This window comes from Neomonachus schauinslandi, chromosome 2 (assembly GCF_002201575.2).
Source record: "Neomonachus schauinslandi chromosome 2, ASM220157v2, whole genome shotgun sequence".
NCBI classification, from domain to species: domain Eukaryota; kingdom Metazoa; phylum Chordata; class Mammalia; order Carnivora; family Phocidae; genus Neomonachus; species Neomonachus schauinslandi.
The window spans coordinates 16339534-16361843 of record NC_058404.1 but is presented as its reverse complement, the minus strand read 5'-3'; the positions used below and the strand labels follow the sequence as shown (position 1 = coordinate 16361843).

The following is a 22310-nucleotide window of genomic DNA, read 5'->3' as shown; positions in this document are numbered from 1 at the left end:
ACCCTGGGATCGAGACCTGAGGTGAGATCAAGAGTGGGTCACTTAACGGACTGAGCCACCCAGGCGCCCCAATAATATTTTTTAAGTACCGACTAGATCTAGGCACTGGGCATACAATACTGAATAAAACAAACACTGGCTTATGCTTCCCAATTTATAATCCAAGGTAAGAAACTTTTGCCTTGAATTTCAGTGACACTAAACACACTTGCCTCTTTGGAACTGTGGCTCCTCTGAGCATCAACATTGCTAACGGGTAATATCAAAGACGCAAGTGAAGACTCCGTTAAACTAAAGCGTAAGAAGATACGCTTCCATTTCCCCCCATTCCACCTCTCCCTCTGATCAGGTCTGTTTTAAAAGCAAACGTCCGTCAGTTGGGATGTGCTACTTTCATTTGTGGGGTGTTTCAAAGCTCCATCCCACTGCCCGACCACAAGGGCTTCCTGTGCTGTTACAGGGGCTCAAACCCTTTAAATGGCTCACAAGGTCCGCCATCACCCACATTTGTCACCATGGGAACCCCACGCCCTGGCCCCTGGGCTCCATTTGTCTTCTTTCAGTTCTCCGATGAGACTCGCTCCAGCCACAGGACCATGGCACCCGCTGTTTCACTTCATGCAAGTACTTCACCGTGCTGACTCCTTTAGCTCCCCCAGTTAACACTGATGCTTCGGATCGTGTAGCTCATTGATCACTTCTTTAATTACCTCATACCTTGTACTACTTTTTCCAAGCCCTCGCCATGGTTTATCTAATGGGTTATCAGTTCACATACAACGTGCGGGAATCCTTTAATTAACAGCTGTTTTCCCCACTCAACTGTTGGCTCCACGAAGGCAGGAACCGGGGTGAGTTTGACTCTACCCTACCACCGCGTTTCCAGTGCCTGCGCAGCGCCTGGCACACAACAAAGCGAGCCACAGAGGGGAGGAGGAAAGGAGAGAAGCTCCCGCCTTGAAATTGTCCACTATTTAACTCTTCTTGAGCAACATTTACAGAATCGTTCATTCATTTAACAAACACTTTGCAAACCGCCCCCCTCTGGGTGAAGCTCGCTGAGGGCAAACATTGCAAAGGGCGTGGCTCCTGGCCCCAGGGAGCTTCCAGTCTAAGCGGGCGAGTACGTAATTCAGTGTAGCACAAGTGAATTTGGTAAGGTCCCTCACGCTTAAAGCGCTGAAGGGAGGAGGCGCTGAAGGAGGGGAGGAAAACGTCTGGCTGAGGCGACAGGAAAAAGACTTCCCATTAAGAAAACAGGCGCGGAGCAGGTAGGGAGTAGGTAGGTATCTAAAGGCCAACACCCTGCGGCCCCGAGGACCAAGTCACCTGTCAGAAGGACACCCAGTCCGATAGCCGGGACCAGGTCGTCTGAGGTCGGGTCCGGGTTAACTCAGCGGCAGGAGCGACAAGTGCTGCGAGCCACCTCGCGCAAGCGCTTCCCGCGCGAGGCCTCGCTGCGAAGCGCCTCCACACGCTCCACGCACTGCCGAGATTGACTGTGGTCGCAGGTGTTTGTTGTGACGCGTTGCCTCGGGTACGGGAGAACTCGTTTCAAAGTACGCTACGGAAGGACATGTGGAGAGTTCGAAGCCGCATCGAGGAACATACATAAAGACTTAAGAGTGTGGGTAGAATGCGAAGGATTCAACCAATAGAATTTACTGAGAAAAGACTTCTGCTACCCGCCCCATTATCCATCCGCGAGGAGCTGTGGAAAGGTACGCCCCATACCGTTGCTGCGGGGCATGTTGGGAGTTGTAGTCAGCCTTCCCAGGCTCCGCCCCTGGAAACTCCACTTCCGGGCCAGCGTGCTGAGCCCTTGCGCGGACGTCAGCGCCCGTGTCATAGCCACGTAGCCGACCTGGTGAGTACCTCCGCTGGCAATCGACCCCTGCGTTTCCCCTCGGACTTTCGTAGCCGTCGTGGGTCCAAGCCCTTGAAAGGAGCTGGCATTACCGGGGCCCACAGTGGCAGCTGCGAACTCGGTGGTTTGGGCCGCCTTTCTCTCGGTCTCTCCCTGGTAGAGCCGGAGGGAAACTGCCCCGCACAGCCTAGACTATCCCAGTTCAGCCGCGGTGGGACCTGCGCTCTCCGCGCCTCCTCCTTGTGAATGCATTTTGTGAACGAGGGATTATTTGGCGTCTTTGAAGATTTGAAGTATTGGACCTGGGAAAGATATGAGTGACTTCCTTCAAATACTCTATTCCCTTAGCTCCGGTGATGTCGCACTCCCCCGGTTTCCCTCCTGATTGCTCAGCGAGGTCCTCCAAGCCCTATCCTAGATGTAGTGTTCTTCAAGGATGCTTTTCTTTACACCCTGTGCCTCCTCCCAGATTTGTATCTCCAGATTTGGCAATTGTATTCCGAGCTCTAGATCTATATCTACCTTCACTTGGATAATTGATCCGTATTTCAAACTCAGCAAGTTCAAAACTGACTCCTTATTTCCACCTCCCCTCATCCCACACCCGCTCTTCGTCCAGTGATCCGCATTTCAGTAAATCCACCCTGTTGTGCATGCCAAAAACCTGGAAATCATCCTTGACATCTTCCACTTCTCAACTTCTGAACATCTGATCAGTAATCAGATCCTATGCATTCTATTTCTACATGGCTGTCAATTGTCATTTACTCTGCTCCTACCTTCCCTGTCTTTGTCGCCATCAGATCTCAACATCTGTGGTAGTCTCTTAAGTGTTCTTTCAAGCAGATCTTCACCAATCTGTGCCCCTGCCTGGAATGGGTTCTCCCACCTCCACCCGCCTCTTTCCTTTGCAATTGTTAATGCTCATACCTACTTACCCTTCACATCTCAGCTTAAATATTATTTCTTCAGAGAGGATCTCAGTTCAGAAGCCTAGGGAGGTTGTAGTCCTTTCACTTAAGATCTTTTGTGGAATCATCCCAACAACCCTATGAAATAGATTTTGCCAATTTTACAGAAAAGTGCAAAAGTACTGAGCGATTAGTTACATTGTGCAAAATCATACAGAGTTAAAGTGCTCTTGCCTTTTTAACTTTTGTCTTCTTCAGTATTTTTCATTGTCCTTAAATATTTTTTGTCCAAATGGCAACTGTAGAACTCTTCATAGTGCAAATTGTTCAAGTGATTGATTGCCTAGTATTTGTATGGTAGTATTGTTCTTTAACTGACTTCTTATTAATAACTATTTAGGTAGTTTCCAGTTTTTTTTTTATTAAAGTTAAATTTTTACTGAACTTTATTTCATTAGAACAAATTTCCAGAAGTAGAATTGAGTCTCACTTGTATGAGGATGAATTTGTTTTGTTTTACAATGGAATTTTGGTTCTCTGTCTTAGGTGATTTCAGAGACTATGGATATACTCTTCAGAATAAGAGGAGGCCTTGATCTAGCTTTTCAGCTAGCTACTGCTAATGGTAGGTCTGACCAAAAAAACTCTCCTTTTTTATTATAAAATTGATGGTGAAATATACTGGGATCCTCTTCATTTTGCAAATGAAACTGAGTGAGGATAAACTCAAATCATGTGGTTAGTGAGTTCTGTAAATTGGATTTAAACAGGCACTGTGTTCCAGCACCACTGCTAGCCTGTGAGGCTTCTCTGTGCAAATTAGAAAAAGATATCCCCTTTCTTAAAAGAACTTCACTGCCCACTGGAAGAAAATTGTCACAATAAATACAAATATCCACAATGAGCACGATGTAAACAAGGCATGTAGATTGCAGACTTGCACCTATACATAACCCTGAGTCTCCAGAGCCCACCCTCTTGAAAGTTATGTTGTTTGGAATGGTATAAGAATTCTATGGGAGAAATATCAGCAGAGTTTGTATCAAGCAAATTCTAGGATGTCTTCCTATCTCTGACTTGGGCTAAGGCCACAAACAGAAGTAAAGAATATCAGAAGAGAAAGATGAGTTGCGTTTGAAAGGTGTTTCATTTAAGATACCAGAGTATATCAAGTGCAGATTCCCAGCAAGCATCGGGTGATTTGAATCTGAAATTTAGGGGAGGGTGGGTGGTCAGGACTAGAGAGAAAGAATATCTCTGAAGGATGATCATTAACACCGTGATAATAAATAAAATCACTCATGAAAAGTATGATCAGTGGTGTCAGAAACCACAGACAAGTTCAGAAAGATAAGGAATAAAAAGTGCCAAGTTCCAGGGCGCCTGGGTGGCTCAGTCGTTAAGCGTCTGCCTTCGGCTCAGGTCATGATCCCAGGGTCCTGGGATCGAGCCCCGCATCGGGCTCCCTGCTCAGCGGGAAGCCTGCTTCTCCCTCTCCCGCTCCCCCTGCTTGTGTTCCCTCTCTCGCTGTGTCTCTCTCTGTCAAATAAATAAATAAAATCTTTAAAAAAAAAAAAAAAGAAAAGTGCCAAGTTCCTTGTAGGAGGTCACTAGCTGGCCATCGTTTCCTGGCCCTGTGGAAATAGGAAGGGAGAGAACGCAGAATGTTCTTTCTGACTCATCCCTTTATGCTAAAAAAATTGCTCTCAGTCTTGGTCCATTCGAATCCCCACTCCCAAATGAATGAAAGTAAGTCTCTGGGACAGAGACCCAGGCATCAGTAAGCTTTCTGGGTGTTTCTAATGTGCCATCCAGATGAGAACCATCTTACAAAGACTAAATCAAACTCATTTCCAGGCCTATCTTATTAGTAAAGTGTAGTTCTCTAATATGTTAACTTGTGTGGCTAAAGCCTTATATTTCACAACTCCATATAAATTGAAGATATACTTTACTATGAACTTACTGCAAAGTATAATTAATCCATTAGTAGATATAATAATGTAATTTCAAATGTAAACAAGGGCTGCAATACTTTTTACCAAGTAATTAACATATTTGAGTTTGTCTTCTGACTTGATTATATTACTCCTACAATATCAAACTCTTTCAAACATTCGGTGAAGGGAATCATTAATGAGAAAATATAGAGGAAGGAGATGCTTAACTTTAAAGACATCACAGTTTTTTCAGATTAGTTTATCTCTTGGTCCTTTAGGGATAAACAGAAGGTAATCCAGGAATTATGTTTGTCTTTTGTAGTGTAGCTGAAAATCTTTAAATTTGACCTTCTGAAACACATCAAGATGTCTTAAAATCTGACTTGTTATAAGGAATCTTTTCTCTACCAAAACCCCAAGGTATTTATTTATCAAGATATCAGTGTGATAGTTAAATACTTTAACCACCAGGTTAAATAGGTTTAGGATTTAAGAATATAAAGCTAAAATAAGTATATATTGTCTTCTTTAAATATATCTTCTTGAACCATGAAAATGTTTTACATATTTCAAAAATTATTGTAAATTAAAAAGAAATCCCTGAAAATGAAGTCAGACAAGTGTCAGGTTAACGACACATTACACAGAAAAAACTTTGACTTTAGAATACAGTACTTTGGTTGTACTGTATTCTTAGTGGGATAGAGTCCAAAGAGAAAAAGAACTACAAAGAAATTTGAATTTCATTCAACAGTTTTATTGCTACAAGTTATATGGTGTTTTGAAAGTAATTTGTGTCCTCATACGTTGCTGGTGGAATATAAAATAGTGCAGCTCCCTTGGAAAACAGTTTGGCAGTCCCTCAAAAGGTTAAACATAGAGTTACCCTGTGACCTAGCAATTTTACTTTTAAGTGATCACCTCCCCAAGAGAGTTGAAAACATATATGCACACAATAACTTGCATATGTTCATAGCATTATTCATGATAACCAGAAAGCAAAGAGACAATCCATATATGTATCAGCTTGTGAATGGATAAACAAAGTGTGTTGTATCCATTCAGGGGAATATTATTCAGCCATAAGAAGAAATGAAGTACTGATTAATGCTACAATATGAATGAATCTTGGAAATACTATACAGGGTGAAAGGTAGACATGAAAGGACACATAATGTGCAATTCCATTTATAGGATGTGTTCAGAATAGGCAAATCTATAGGGACAAAATGTAGATTAGTGGTTGCCATGGGTCAGTGTAGGAGGAATGGGGAATGAGTGCTGATAAGTATAGGTTTCTTCTGGGGTGATGACGGTGTTTTGGAATTAGATAATGATGATTGTAAAACCTTGTCAATATGCTAAAAGCAACTGAATTGTATACGTTAAAAGGATGAATTTTATGGTCTGTGAATTTTATCTCAATTTTTTTAAAAGAAAGGCAAAATTTTTTTTTAATATTATTGAATCTGCTGAATAGTTATCTGGGAGTCAACTTTATTGTGTTCTACTTTTATGTGTTTGGAATCATTCATGTTGAAAAGTTTAAGATTTTTCTCATTAACTTCTATTTATTTGCTTTTAATTTAGAAATATTTATCAAGAAAGCACTAAAACATGTGCTGAGTGACCTGTCAACCAAGCTTTCTTCAAATGCACTTGTGTTCAGAATTTGCCACAGTTCAGTGTACATATGGCCTAACAGTGACATAAACACCATTCCAGGAGAACTGAGTGATAGTTCTGCTTGTAAGAACATAATGCGCTTTATTCAGTGAGTATGTTTGAAAATTGCTAGAAATGTTTTCAAAATGTCGTCTCATATTATAAACATCTTTGTGTATTAAACATCTAGCTTTGAACAGGAAGAAGATACCAAACGAAAATTTATGAGAAAGAAAGACAAAAAGTTATCAGACATGGTAAGCAAATCACCTGTCTTCTTAGTGTTAAAAATTTATAATCCTTGGATTTGGACTGGAGTGAGATCTTAGAGATTATTTAATGCAATTCTCTTAGTTTTTACAGATCAGATTATTGAGGTCCAGAAAGAATAAAGGACTTGTCAGAGGTTGTATCTCTGTTTTACATGTCTAAGCTTTTGTTCCATATTAACACATATCTTAATACATACCTTTTTTGGGATGCTTTCTGTACTCCTACAAAAATACACAGCTCGAGTATGTTTGCAAATTACTTTAAAAAGGAACCATTCTGAAACATGACAGAGACACATTTTGCTGTGAGATAGTAAATAATAAATGATTTATTTTTCTTCACCTTGTTCTTAGTTCTGGTGCTTTTTGAACCAGTGTTATTGAGGACCTGCCATATGCCACAGACTTGGCAAATACTGGAGATGAAAATTGGAGCTACTCCAGGGGAGGAAGTTGTATGAAGTTAATACACTACCGTGTTTTCCTAGGCTGTTACGGGAAAATAGGGTGGACATGAGGTTGGAGAGCTAGGTGGGGGCCACTTCAGAAGAAGCAGAACTAAGCCAGCAGCTATGGTAACAGAGGAGGGAAGGGATCCAAGAGATATTTAGGGGATAAAATGGATGATCCTTGGAAATGAATTGGTTATGGGATGACCATTTTCTTGCTTGGGTAAAGATGGGTGATGGGGAAGACAGGAGGTCAGTTTTGGTCACATTGTTTGAGACACCAGTGAGATGTCCACATGAGCTGTTAAATTTACAATTGGTAGCTGTTAGATTTAAAGAACCTGTGGACTGTGGATCAGATGATTTGAGAATTACGAGTAGTTGGAGCTTGACATTTTGAGGAGTACGGGTCGGTTATTTTGTAGAACATTCCTCAGTTGGGGTTTGTTGTAGGCTTCCTCATGACTAGATTCAGGTGATGTCATGTCGTCCTTAGCACATCATATTAAAGAGGCATATGCTATCAGTCGGCCTCTGGCATTGGTGACGTTAACTCTGATCACTTACTTCACATGGTGTCTGCTGGTTTTCTTCTCTGGGTGAGGGCACTATTTTTTCCCTTGTAAGTAGTAAGTATCTCATGGTGAGAGGCTATCCTATTCCTCACCAAAGTTTTACCCACCACTTCCAGTATCAACTGATAATTTTTGTCTGAATCCAACATTAACCTGATGGTTACAAAGTGGTGATTTTTCTGTCATTTCCTTCTACAGTTCTTAGATGACATTATACCATAAGGAAGAGCTTTGCTTTTCCCTATTTATTTATTATATGCATGGAAGCATAGGTTCCTATTTTATGCAGTGAGTTACAATCTGTTACTCTCATTAGTTATTTGGATGCTCACATTTCCAAGATTTGGCCAGTGAAAGCTTTTTCAGGCCGGCTCCAGTGTCCTTTGGACACTGTATTTTCGAGTACTTCCTATTTCTTCCACAAGGTGTTCTAGGCACGTCATGTACCGTCCCTGTTCCAGCTCAGGAATCAGCCATTTCTCTAAGGAGCATGCACATGTATACATACATACCATACATGTATACATACATATACACGCACACAGACACACACACACAATACATTCCTATTTATCTATGTAAATCATATTTATATTTCCAATTCTATTTCTACCTCACTGAATTCATAACTCTTTGCCAGTGAAAAACCTGGCTTCCAGTATTCTCAATCTTCTACCAGATTTGTTCAAAATAGAAAGTGTTTTCAGCGTTGTTATTCCATACCACTGTCAAAATCAAACCTACTAACGGAGTTCAGTATTTGTTTACAGTTCCTATGTCTTTAGGCCAGGGGTTTATAGTTCTAATGTATGTTTAAAAGTTCCTTTGGTGTGTGGTTATTGTATCTTGTTCATTTGATTTTTTTTTCACTTTAAGTCTATACAAAAGTAGAATAATATGTGAATCCTGATGAACCCTACACCAGCTAAATGTTTATCAACACACACACACACAAATGTTAAAAAAAAAATGTTTATCAGCAAATGGTCAGTCTGATTTCATCTTCATCCCCACTCCCTCTCCACCTCTCCTCAGATTATTTTGAAGCAGAGGAGATTTTTTTTTTAAGATAAGATTTGTGCTTTTATTTATTTTATTTTTTTAAAGATTTTATCTCTTTATTTGACAGAGAGAGAGATAGCGAGAGCAGGAACACAAGCAGGGGGAGTGGGAGTGGGAGAGGGAGAAGCAGGCTTCCTGCCGAGCAGGGAGCCCGATGTGGGACTCGATCCCAGGACCCTGCGATCATGACCTGAGCTGAAGGCAGATGCTTAACGACTGAGCCACCCAGGCGCCCAAGATTTGTGCTTTTAAACTACTTACTGTAATACAGCTTTATATATGGCCCTTAAAAAGTCATTTTACTTGCCCTTTATATTTAATGTTCAATGTGCTATAAGTTGACTATTGCTGTTTATCTTTATAGCATCAAATAGTAAATGTAGATCTTATGCTGGAAATGTCAACCTCTCTGGGAGCCGTAACCCCCATCATTGAAAGAGAAAACGGAGGACACCACTATGTTAGTATGACTTTACCTGTTGATGTAGTTCTATCTGTTGCTCCAGAAGAAACATGGGGAAAGTAAGTATTTTGTACTACTACTGACACATTTAAATAAGCACTCCTCCCCAGAGTAATCAGAGCCCGTTTTTAAATATCATATAGACATATCCAGGATTGTTGTTATTTTTACTATGATTTATTCCTTGTTTGTTATTAAGCTGAGTCATCTAGTAATTAAATGTTTATTTAGAGGAAGTAGGGTACTATGCAAAAACCTAAGAGGTTTTCCCTTTACCTACACATTGGAAATACACAGTCTACTTAATTTTGCATAAATTTACACTTCGTTTAATAATCCTGGTCCAGTTGGGGTTTTTACTGTATTTAGGACATATTAACTCTCCATTCTCATTTATCATAGCCACTATAACTTTTGTTAATGCACTTGAATATTTCCCTCCACAGAGTTCGTAAACTTCTAGTTGATGCAATTCATAATCAGCTAACTGATACGGAGAAGTGCATTTTGAAATATATGAAAGGAACATCTATTGTGGTCCCTGAACCATTGCACTTTTTATTGCCAGGGGAAAAAAATCTTGTAACAATTTCATATCCATCAGGAATTCCAGATGGTCAGCTGCAGGCCTATAGAAAGGTAATACCAAGGAGTGCCTGGGTGGCTCAGTCGGTTAAGCATCTGCCTTCTGCTTGGGTCATGATTCCAGTCCTGGGGTCGGGCTCCCTGCTCAGTGGGGAGGCAGCTTCTTCCTCTCCCTCTGCCACTCCCCCTGCTTGTGCTTTCTCTCTCTCTCTGTCAAATGATAAAATCTTAAAAAAAAAAAAAGGGAAAGAAAGAAAAGTAAAGCTAATACACTTATTCTTTGAAAAACTATGACCATCATTCATTTTATATTTACTTAAACATTTCTAATAAATGGAACTTATTTTATGATTTAATATGAAAGTAGAATCAGACTACTATTTTTACGTGTTATTTAATTTCTATTGACATATAACTTTTTTAAAAGTATGTTAATGAAAATATATGCTAAACCATATGTAACATTTTGATTTCAGACACTCATTGTGGTTCATATGTTCTGTGAAATTTTTCCATATTGAAATACAGAAATGAAAAGATGCTTACATGCCTTGAGCTGCTGCTGAGTGTTTATAAATAAATTCCTTTTCCCTTCCGTTACTTTCAGATTTGTGAAAGAGACAAGATTACAGTTAGGGAGGGAAAGTTAGGATTTATGCTAATTCTAATTAGGATTTATGGTAATACTTTACCCCCCACCTCCCAGGGTTATTTGGGTTTTATTAGAGGCGTGTTGAAGAAAGCATGATCAGCATTCAAAGAACTGAGATTTATTAATGAAATGACTGGTTTTGGAGTGCATATTTTTGATGTGTGGTCTTGCCTGGCACCCATCAAATTATACCAGGGGAGCATCTTCCGCACCCGTCCCTGGGAGGAGGGCGAGTCCTGTAACGCTCTGCTCCGTCTGTAAGTGCTGGTGGACCTGACCTGCAGAGGTGCCAGATGATCCCATTCCGGCTGCAAGAGTACTGAGGAGACACGAAAACGACAATGTCAGACTTTACAGAGGAAGGGTCACGTTTTTATACAGTTGGGAAAATTTTGCATTTTAAACATGTATGTGTATTTTAATTTTGATGCCACATTGGTTGGTTCCCTACCACCAATGTCTCCTCCAGAATTTACTCACCACCCCTTGTATTTGTTAAGTACTTTAAGCGTGACTTTTCAGAATGCTGTCATATAAATCTGTCATTGTTAATTACAATTTACTCATTTTACAAGGCTGTTTCAAAACCAGTCTTTAGCCTGGATGTATTTTAACAGACTGTTATGATAAATAATTAATTTGAAATTATGTGACTTCTCTCACTCTGACAAATTACAGTTGACCCTTGAATAACACAGGTTTGAACTGCAAGAGTCCACTCGTACACAGATTATTTTCAGTAAATACAGTATAGCACTGTAAATGTATTTTCCCTTCCTTACGATTTTCTTAATAACATTTTCTTTTCTGTAGCTTACTATATTGTAAGAATACAGTATATAGTACATATACAAAATATGTATAAGTCATTAACGTGTGTATGTTCTCGGAAGCCTTCCAGTCAACAGTAGGCTATTCAGTTTTTGAGGAGTCAAATCTACATGTGGATTTTCGACAGTGTGAGGGCTCAGTGTCTCTAATCCCCACATTGTTCAAGGCTCAACTGCATTTTCATTTTTTCTGTGTTCCCTTCTAGTTTCGACCCATATCCATGGAAAAACATACATAACTCTCATTTGGTTGTAGTTTAAATCTCACTCTCTTCGACCTTAGTGAATTATATTAAAAGTGTGTTTGATAACTTTTATAGCCAATATATAGTTAATTTTGTTTTCTGTCTTTAGTTTGAATTAGTTTACTGATGAGTGAGGAGTCTGAGTTATTTAACTTTTTTCTCTTCTATTGATTCTGATTTCATTTAGGAATTACATGACCTCTTCAATCTGCCTCATGACAGACCGTATTTCAGAAGGTCTAATGCTTATCACTTTCCAGGTGAACCATACAAGGATGGTTACATTAGAAATCCGCATACTTATCTCAATCCACCTAACATAGAGACTGGTATGGTGAGTTTAATAATTATTTATGGAGTCAACTGATGATCCGTGTCAGTGGTGATTTTTTGTGTGTATCCAGTGGAAGTTTTAAGGATTGATTCAGAATGTATGTCGTCTCTAAAACAAAATTTACCACCTGTTTCTTATAATAATTGTTGCTTAAAATAGCAGTATTCACAGTACTCTAAAAAGGTCATAAATAGTATGTACCACAGTTTTCCTATGGAAATTCCATTCCCTAATTTATTTAAAGGCTGATCCCCATTTATTTTCATTTTGAACCTGAGAAATCACACTAATTAATGAGCATGATTCATTATTACTTTTTATTCTTTGCTGGATTTCATTTGCTAACATTTTAAGATTTTTGCGTATGTGTTCATGAATAAGATTGGCTTCTGAATTTCTTTCCTCACATTGTTCTTATTTCATTTTTGTGTCAATAATATCCTGGCTCATGGAAAGAGTTGGGGAGCGTTCCCTTTTTTATTTTTTTAATTTTCTAGAGGAGTTACTGTAGGATCGGCATGATCTTTTTTTGATCATTTGGTTAAACTTACCTATAAAATAATGCTGTGCTTAGCATTTTCTTTGTGAGAACATTCTTAATAAGATTTAATTTTATTAATGGTTATAGGACTTTTTTCATTTTTCTAAGTTCTATTTACCTAGGTCTTAGTCTCTTCTGTAGTTGTAGTGATTTTTTTTTTCATTCTTTATATCATTTTTATGCCTTTTTTTTTTTTTAAGTTTTGGCTTTATTGACCCCCTTTATTGTGACTTCTATATTCTATTTCATCAATTTTTTGCTCTTTCTTCTTCCTTTACTTTCTTTGATTCGTTGTTTTTCTTCTCGCTTCTTAAGTTGGGCATTTTGCATATTGTTAATCTTTTTTATTCTCTACTTTAAGGTTTTAAATTTCAAGCAAAGCACTGTTTTCACAGATTTTAATTTGAAGTATTTTAGTTTTATTCAGTTCTAGGTATCTTCACACTTCTATTACGATTCTTATTTAATCTGTGTATTATTTCAAAGTGTTTTTTAACATCCAAATATATTAGAATTTATTTATGTAGGTATGTGTGTATGTATTTTTACTGATTTCTGACTCTTTTGCCTGCCGGTCAGAAACAACTTTTATGTGGTACAGATTCTGAAATTTATTGAGACATATTCATTTACTGTGGATGCTATAGAAACCACAGATTTGGTAGCTTAAAACTACACAGATGTATTCTCTCAGTTGTGGAGGCCACCAGTCCGAAATCCCTATAATGAGGCTGAAATCAGGTGTCAGTGTGGCCATGCTCCCTGCAAGGGCTTTGGGGAGAATCCATCCCGTGCCTCTTCCAGCTGTGGTGGCTGCCGGCACTGCTTGGTGCATCGCTCCCATCAGCCTCTGTGGTCACGTTGCCTCCTCTTCTCCCCCTGTGTCAGATTTCCCTCTCCGCTCTCTCACAAGGATGCTTGTGGTTGCATTTCAGGCCCACCTTGGATAGTCCAGGAAAATTTCCCGTATGTTAAGATCTTTAATTTAATCACATCTGCAGAGATTTCCCCCCCCCCTTTTTTTTTTTTTTTGCTTTCTGACCATATAAGGTAGCCTTTACAGGCTCCAGGGATTAGGAGATAGATACCATTTGGGGACCATTTCTCCACCTACCACAATGTTCTAGCCAAAAATTTTCTATGTGTGCTTGAGAAGAAAATATATTGTCTAATTGTTGGGTGAGGATTCTATATTTGTCCATACTTCTTCTTACCTAATTTTTAAAAAAATACTACCTTACACCAGTTTGTGGAGAAAAAAACACATGAGTATTCTTAACATTATACTACAAGAAAGAAGTTATATGATCTTGGCCTTTACTTAAGGATATTTAAATAGCATACCTGGGCTGTAATCAATGGCAGGTTTACAAAATTGGAAAAATATTCTTCATATGTCCCATTAAATGGCCCCTTTGTTTGTTCATTCCTTTATTCCTTCCTTCATCATTTATTCAGTAAACATTCATTGACTATTAACCGTTTGCCAGACCCACTGTAGAAGCTTGGGCCCAGAAAGAAAGAAGACACAATACTTGCCCTTATCAAACTCACATATTAGTGTGGTTAAGCAGAGATTTAAAAAGTAATAAGTAAGGTGTCAAGTAGTGCTTTGAAAAATAAAAAAATAAAGCAGGATAGAGTGACAGCCACGGCAGGAGGTGGGTGGTGAGGGAGTAAAGCATGCCATTTTTAGGTTGGGTGATCATGGAAGGCCTCTGACATTTGAGCAGAGACCCAAGTGAAGTAAGGGTGCAGAGCTGCAAATTATTTGGGAAAAGTGTTCCAGGCAGAGCAAACCATAAGGCTCTGACATCAGATTGCCCCGGGCATATCTGAACCTAAAGCAGAGCCAGCAACAGGGGAAAGTGGTACAAGATGACATTGGAGAGGAGGCCAGAGGGCAGGACTTGCCAGGCCTTAGAGCCTGTGGTAACAACTCTGGACATTTAATAAAAAGCCAAGAAAGTATCATGTTCGACTGTAGTTCTCTGAAGGCATTTTTGTAAGGAACTGAAGTAACAGTCCAGCTCTGAGAACAGTAAACTTGTCTTGGATGTATGTATAGAATATGTGCATCTATCTTAAATTAGTATGTTACTGTATTCTTTTTATATAGATTTATGTGGTCCAGGGCATCTATGGTTATCATCACTACATGCAGGACCGGATGGATGACAGTGGCTGGGGCTGTGCTTACCGATCTCTGCAGACAATCTGCTCTTGGTTCAAACACCAAGGCTACACAGAGAGATCCATTCCAACACACAGGGAAATTCAGCAGGTACAGAACATGCCATTTAAAATTCTAATCAGGGCGCCTGGGTGGCTCAGTTGGTTAAGCGACTGCCTTCGGCTCAGGTCATGATCCTGGAGTCCCTGGATCGAGTCCCGCATCGGGCTCCCTGCTCGGCAGGGAGCCTGCTTCTCCCTCTCCCGCTCCCCCCTCTTGTGCTCTCTCTCTCTCTCATCCTCTCTCTCAAATAAATAAATAAAATCTTTAAAAATAAATAAATAAATAAAATTCTAATCAATTGTACATTTCATTAGCCTTCATATACTACTAATAATGATTATTACCTCTTGGTACAGACTTATTTCTGTTTTGAAGGAAAAAAAAAAACATACTCGTAATCAGGGAAAAGGTCCTAAAAGTAGTTTTTAATAGTTGTCTTGTGTATGGATTTTTCTGTGTTTTTAATTACACAAAGGCTCTAGTTGATGCCGGGGACAAACCAGCAACGTTTGTTGGATCACGGCAATGGATTGGATCTATTGAGGTACAGCTGGTACTGAACCAACTGATTGGTGTAACTTCAAAAATACTGTTTGTCAGGTGAGGACACTTTAAGAAATTAGTGATATCATTTCGAAGCAAGTTTGTCATTTTATTAAAAAAGAGGAAAATTATATATTCTCTCCTTTCTCTTCCTCCTCACTGTTTTTACTTTCTCTCCTCCACATTGCCTCATTGCTTTACAAATCTCATTTTTTAAACCCTGAATTTTTTGGTTATTTTTTAGAAGGCTTTGAGTTGATGAGTAAACTTTGCAATATATACTTGCATGGTGTAGACCTAATTTAGCCAAGAAGAGGAACACTTGGAAATTTGTCAACTTTGACTGGAGTTACAGAAAGTCAACTTTTTGTTTATCCTCAAGTCTTTAAAAAGTCTTAAAAGGAAAAAATCAAATGTTGATCTATGACTGCCCTTTCTGTGTACCTCCTGCCCTTTTTCTTCTTAAGATGCCAGTAAACTAATAATATGTCCAAATAATATATTCATTTTTTTCCCAGTACAGTTTAGCCATAAGTCTAGCATGAAAATATGAGCAAATACTGAGGTCATGATTGCAGGGTCCTGGGATCGAGCACTGTGTCAGGCTCTGCGCCCAGCATGGAGTCTGCTTGAAATTCTCTCTCTCGCTCACTCTCTCTAAAGTAAATAAATCTTTAAAAAAATAAAAATAAAATATGAGCAAATAATAACTAAGATTGATTTCTATGACAGTAACTGGCTTATTCCTTATTAGTGAGCTTATGTTTTAAATACTTTTTCTATTATAATAACCTCAATAGATACAGTAACGTTATCCTTTTTTGTCCCATGTGCTTATGTCCAAGAACGTATGTTTTCACAATTGCAGTTTGGATTGTGTGTGGAAACCAGAGCTGACAAATAAATGATAGATTAAGTAGTGAAGCATATGGTGATTCAAAAGTGAACATTTTGGCACATTAAAACTTCATACGTTCCTTACTAAGCAAGAGCTAAGGGTTAGCCACCACCTGGCACCTCCAATCTAAAAAATAATCTCCCTTCATCTGGCCATCTTTCTCTCTTCTCAAAAGGACAGATTGTATAGGACATTGAAATATTGCCTAAAATAATACGTTGTACTTGAAAACATTTTGCAGTTTTCACTTTGGCTTCATAGATATCATCTGTTTTGGTCCCGAATCTCCTGCCATGTAGACAGGGCAGGGGTGATTGGTCCCAGTCTAAAGATGAGGAGGTACAGACGGAGTCTGATGGCAAGAAGACAAGAACCCAGGACTTAAAACTCATTCTTCTGAAATTAAATCCCCCCATAAGAGCCCCATGGCCATCAAGGTGACCACTTTCACTCATCCGTTAAAAATCCTTCTTTATGCAGTTCCAGAAGCAAAGAAGCAAGGTCTTCTTGCTTCTTTCCTAACACATTTAGTGGCCTTAAATACATCGAGAGGTTATGGTGCTTTAAATTGCTCTCAAGTCAGTTCCCTACCACTTAATGTTATTTAAATTTATTTCCTGTTTTTTTCAATAACTAAGAAAGAAAACAAAACGGTAGAAAACACTGGCTCCCAAACTCCTTATTTGACCTTAGTGTGAGAAGTCGTTCATCTGATGGAAGATGATTTCTTTCTAGCCAAGGTTGTGAAATGGCCTCTCAAGGACGGGAGCTGGCTAATCATTTCCAGACTGAAGGAACTCCAGTCATGATCGGTAAGGTGTTTTGGACATCTTTGGCTCTTTGGGTAAAGAGAATTTGTAAAATTTGTTGTTAATATAAATAATGTCACATAAAATCAGTCATTTGTAAACATTTTAAAATTAGCTTTCATACCGTACATACTGACCTCTGGATATTTTTCAATTTTTAAGGTGGGAGGAAAGTTATAAGAAAGATTGTAATAACCAGAAGTAAAAGCTAAGAAGAGAAGTGATAACTGTTGAAATATTTGAAGAGTGGAGAACAGTGGTCACTCAGTTGAGCCTCTTGGTGCTGTCTCTAACTTGGCTGGCTGTGTGGCATTATACAAATTGCTTCACCTCTCTGGGCTTTATTTGTAAAGGGGATTAGAGGAGTTGATCTAAATGTTGATGCCTCTGTGAAGAACAAGACTTGATCTGAGATGACAGAGGCAGACTAAGACTGGTATGTAAGATACGCAGGGAGACAGACTTGGCAGAGTATCAGGAGGACCGGAACGGGTAGATGGGCTGTCCCACGGGAGGCGCTCAGAGCAGAGGCAACATTGCGTGTGTGCTGAGCAAGGCTTCACAGCGGTGACTGTGACCCTCCATAGCCCTTTCTAAATCCAGTGTGGGTAATCCCATGGATATGGCAGTGGAATAGAAACCTGATGTGAGTACAGATATGATTGTATCTTTTCCAATTTTAAAAGATACAATTTTATCTTCTCAGAGTGTACTTGACATTGTGGTCTTTTATAATACAGGCTAGTCACCTCTAATACTGTGTTATATCAATCAATAGGCCAAATAATCTTTTTAAATGGAAATTGAGGGGCGCCTGGGTGGCTCAGTCGGTTGAGCGTCTGCCTTCGGCTCAGGTCATGATCCCAGGGTCCTGGGATCGAGTCCCGCATCGGGCTCCCTGCTCGGCGGGGAGCCTGCTTCTCCCTCTCCCCCTCCCCCTGCTTGTGTTCCTGCTCTCGCTGTCTCTGTCTCTGTCAAATAAGTAAATAAAATCTTAAAAAAAAAGAAATCGATTAAGAAGTTGCGACTCATACATGCCCTCTCATATTTCGTATTTCTCTTGCTGTAGGGGGAGGAGTTCTGGCCCACACAATACTAGGAGTGGCACGGAATGAGGTTACGGGGCAGATAAAATTTCTGATTTTAGATCCACATTATACAGGCGCTGAAGATCTACAAGTTATTTTGGAAAAGGTAAGTATCTTTTTAACACAAATGTAGATGCAAGGCAAAGAACCCAGAAGCAAAGGAGAACAAACTGGCCGTTAACAAACAGGCTATAAACCAAGGGCTGTGATATACACTATCAGGAGGTATTCTAGGGCTGTGAGGACGAGCTCTCTGGATAGAGACACTGTCCAGGTCCCAGAGGGAACTAAAGTGAATTGCAAAGAACAAAATTCAGGTTAGATTTATGAAGACTTTCTTAGTTATTGAACTTAATAATGGAACCAAGAGCTTATAAATATATTCTTTTGCAGATGTTACAGTTTTGCATAAACAAATGTATTAAAATAGAGTGGGTTAAATAACCTTTATAATTGTATTACTAACCAAAAATAAGTAGTATGTTGGACATTATGGAGGCTTGACTACGTCTAATTTATTTATATATAATTTATTCTCATTCTAGAAAGGATTTGGATTTGAGACAAATTTAAGAGTATTCGTAGATACTTACAATACCAGTTAAAGGAGGTATAAGTTTAGGGCGCCTGGGTGGCTCAGTCGTTAAGTGTCTGCCTTCGGCTCAGGTCATGGCCTCAGGGTCCTGGGATCGAGCCCCACATCAGGCTCCCTGTTCGACAGGAGGCCTGCTTCTCCCTCTCGCACTCCCCCTGCTTGTGTTCCCTCTCTGGCTGTGTCTCTCTCTGTCAAATAAATAAATAAAATCTTTAAAAAAAAAAAAAAAGGAGGTATAAGTTTAACCTAATGCATAGGCAGCTAATTCTCACATGTGAAAACTCATACTAAAACTTTAGAAGGCAAGTATAATAAGACATAACTTGAATTTTAACTTCTATATTTTTTGCCAAATATATTAAAATTACAAAGAATGCATACAGCCTTTTCAGCCACAAACCAATGAATATATCCTACAATTACCCACTACCCTTCATTTTTCTTGTGTTGCCACTTAAGTCAACATCGCTAATACCAATAAAAAGCCTTCTCTGAATTTTGAAGTTGTCGTATAGTTAGGTCATTTTTTTTTTTTTTAAACACAGTTCCTAGGGATTTGGGTGGTTTAGCATTGAAATTCATTCGTGAGACACTTCCAGAAGTTGAACAGAATGTAACTGCATGAAGTTACCAAAGCCCTAAGGATGAGGGGTTTAGTACATAAAGAGCTTTGGTGTGTGTGTGGCTGAATTCTTTTATAGCCCAGTTTAGTAAACTATTTCGCCAGCGATAAGACTATAAATACAGGAGATAAATGTGTCCTGCTTTTATCTTTCAAGGCATTTGGACTTGGAAATCTGTGAAATGTTTTCTGCCAGCACACGGAAGTGGGAGCAATATTTACTCTCTTTTTGTAGCCAAGTGGTCCCTCACTCATCATTAAGTACTAAGACGCGTCCACTGTCCGAAGCAATAGGGGTATTAAAAAAGGTCTTTAAGAAGCTCTTAGTCTAGGGGCGCCTGGGTGGCTCAGTCGTTAAGCATCTGCCTTCGGCTCAGGTCATGATATCAGGGTCCTGGGATCGAGCCCCGCATCGGGCTCCCCGCTCTGCGGGGAGCCTACTTCTCCCTCTCCCACTCCCCCTGCTTGTGTTCCCTCTCTCGCTGTGTCTCTGTCAAATAAATAAAATATTAAAAAAAAAAAAAAAAAAAAAGCTCTTAATCTAGTGTAGAAGACAAAAGAGATCCGAAAAGTATTCCCCAGAAAAAATACGGTTATCGAAGGTAGAGTTTACAAAGCTGATCAGTAGAGGGATCCTTTAGAGACCGTGAAAGGACAGCAGGCCATGTTCCCAGAACATGCCCAGTTTTGGCAGTTTGACATGATTAGAGCCGGCGAGGAGGTGTGGCTGGAGGGATAGGCAAGGGCTAAAACTGTGAGCCAGGCCGAGAAGCACAGCACTTAGATTTTAACTTACAGGCAATGAGGAGCCTTCATTATTTTAATGAGAGGTATGATTACTTCTTTCTGGCTAGTTTGAGGAACTTTGCAGTAGATGGAATTGTCTAGATAGGGTTTTCTGAAGCAGTTGGATAGAATAAGGCATTGTCCCTGATTACTTTCTCTGAGGATTGTACTGTCCTTCTTTGCTAGTTAGATTTCTGTAGAGTTTTCAGTTGTAGAAAACCCTCTGCCCTTTTCGCACGTGTAAGGAACCACGAAGCCAAGGCCTGGCCGTCAGTAGTAATGACTCTCACTGACTCGAGAATCTAGAGCAGTGTCTCAGAGCTTGGGCTGCTGTAACAGAACACCATAGCCTGCGTGGCTTATAAACAATAGAAATGTATTCCTCACACTTCTGGGAGCAGGGAAATCCAAGGCACCAGCAGGTTTGGTCTGGTGAGCCCCACTTACGAGTTCACAGACAGCAGACTTTTTCACTGTATTTACACAGTGGAAGGGGCCTCCTTAATGAAGGCACTAATCCCGTTCATGAGGGCTCCACTCTCGTAACCTAGTCACGTCCCAAAGGCCCCGCCTCCACATACCATCACCTTAGAGACTAGCTTTCAACATGAATTTTGGAAGGACACAAACATTCAGTCTGGCAAGGGCTGTAGGGACAGTTCTGCCTCTGCTTGGCCTCTCTTGACCCTCTTGTGGGTCCTTTCCTGTTTGAAGTTCCCAAAGGGAACTTGTCGCCTCGGAGAAAAAGAGCACCCTGTCTACTCCCATCAGTTTCTGGTTTGGGCATCCTCTCTACCCACTTCTCTTTATAAAATAATTTGAGTCTGGTTATCTGGAAAAGGCCTAAAAGATTAAAACAGAGAGTATAAGCCTTTATTCATCATTAAGAAAACAGATTTTAGGACATTAAATTTATTAGAAAAAGTTTTGCTTAAAAAGATAATAAAAAAGAAGCTTATTTACATATAGAAACAGGTCTCAAAGACAAAAAAAAAACCCCACAAATTTTGTGGTTACCTGGGGGCAGATAGGACTGATGGAGGACTTTTTACTTTCATTTGAACTTTGATAATGTAGATCTTATTTTTGCAATCAGAGAAAGAAAAATGCAAAAATTAAAGAGCGTCTCTACTCAGCCCTCCAACCTCCACACTAAAAAATAGAGCTACACACTATCTTCTGTAGAAACCATGAACTTTAGCTCTAGGTCACTGCCAGAATACACAGCAGCTTCCAAGTTAGTTAGGCTAAGGGATAAGACCACACTACTTGTCACTCACCCAGTGGTATTTATTTTAAGAGTTCTAGCTGACCTCCTAACAAGTATTTTGCAAGCAAAGCATTTCATTTCAGATAACTCGGACTAGTCATTAGCTGGGTCTTTAAGAAAATAAATCAATGGCTCTAGAAGAGATTTTGTGAATTTGTATTCACAGTGAGACTTTGAAAGTAATTTTCTCTGCTGGGGAAAACGATGGAAAAGAATGGAAAGTGGAAGGATTATAGCCTGAGGACAGTGAAGGGCAATTCAAGAGGCCAGCACAGATTTCTCCCTGCCACACTTCCTCATAGCTAAGACACACAGCGTGGTCCCTAAGACAGCCTTTAAAGGACTGCTAAGAAAAACAGATTGCCAATTCAACTATGACCTACCTGCCGTTGACTGCCAGAATTATAAAACTTAGACTCAGTAAAAATGTGGTATTTGGGGGGCGCCTGGGTGGCTCAGATGGTTAAGTGTCTGCCTTCCGCTCAGGTCATGATCTCAGGGTCCTGGGATCAAGGCCCGCATCGGGCTCCCTGCTTGGCAGGAAGCCTGCTTCTCCCTCTCCCTCTACTGCTCCCCCTGCTTGTGCTCTCTCTCGCTCTCTGTGTCAAATAAATAAATAAAATCTTTAAAAAAAAAAGATGTTAAAAAAAAATGTGATATTTGGAGTAACAGTTACCATAAGGAAGCTTTTTCTTTTTTATCTATGATTAAATACTGTAAAATTAAAATTTTTTTAACTCCATCTGAAATGGACTCGAGTATGTTACTTTCCTATGCTTTATAGGAGTTCAAATCTTTTGAGTTATATAAGTAGTCTTATTCTGGGATCCAGCTGACAGAATGGGATTGTAAAATGTTACAGCTTTGATCATGTAATCCTATAATCTAGTAAAAGGTTTTCCTTTCCCTTCTCCCAAATCTAGGGCTGGTGTGGATGGAAGGGCCCAGACTTTTGGAACAAAGATGCTTACTATAATTTATGTCTTCCTCAGCGACCAAATATTTTTTAAAATATCTTAGACTCAAAGGCTGTAGTAAAGTTGTATTACAAATTTGTTAATAAAGACTAAGT

The 22310-nt window shown here is 39.6% G+C and overlaps 1 protein-coding gene across 1 annotated transcript; it reads left to right on the top strand.

Annotated features, from left to right (window-relative positions):
- Window positions 1-1834: 1834 nt before the first annotated feature.
- UFSP2 (UFM1 specific peptidase 2) lies at window positions 1835-22281 on the top strand. The gene is made up of 12 exons (XM_021694162.2): window positions 1835-1867; window positions 3325-3403; window positions 6309-6492; window positions 6574-6640; window positions 9106-9263; window positions 9651-9843; window positions 11704-11850; window positions 14511-14675; window positions 15103-15227; window positions 16804-16880; window positions 17947-18071; window positions 22162-22281. The coding sequence occupies exons 2-12, from the start codon at window positions 3340-3342 to the stop codon at window positions 22246-22248; spliced, it is 1392 nt and encodes a 463-aa protein (XP_021549837.1). The 5' UTR covers window positions 1835-1867; window positions 3325-3339; the 3' UTR covers window positions 22249-22281.
- The last annotated feature ends 29 nt before the right edge of the window (window positions 22282-22310 follow it).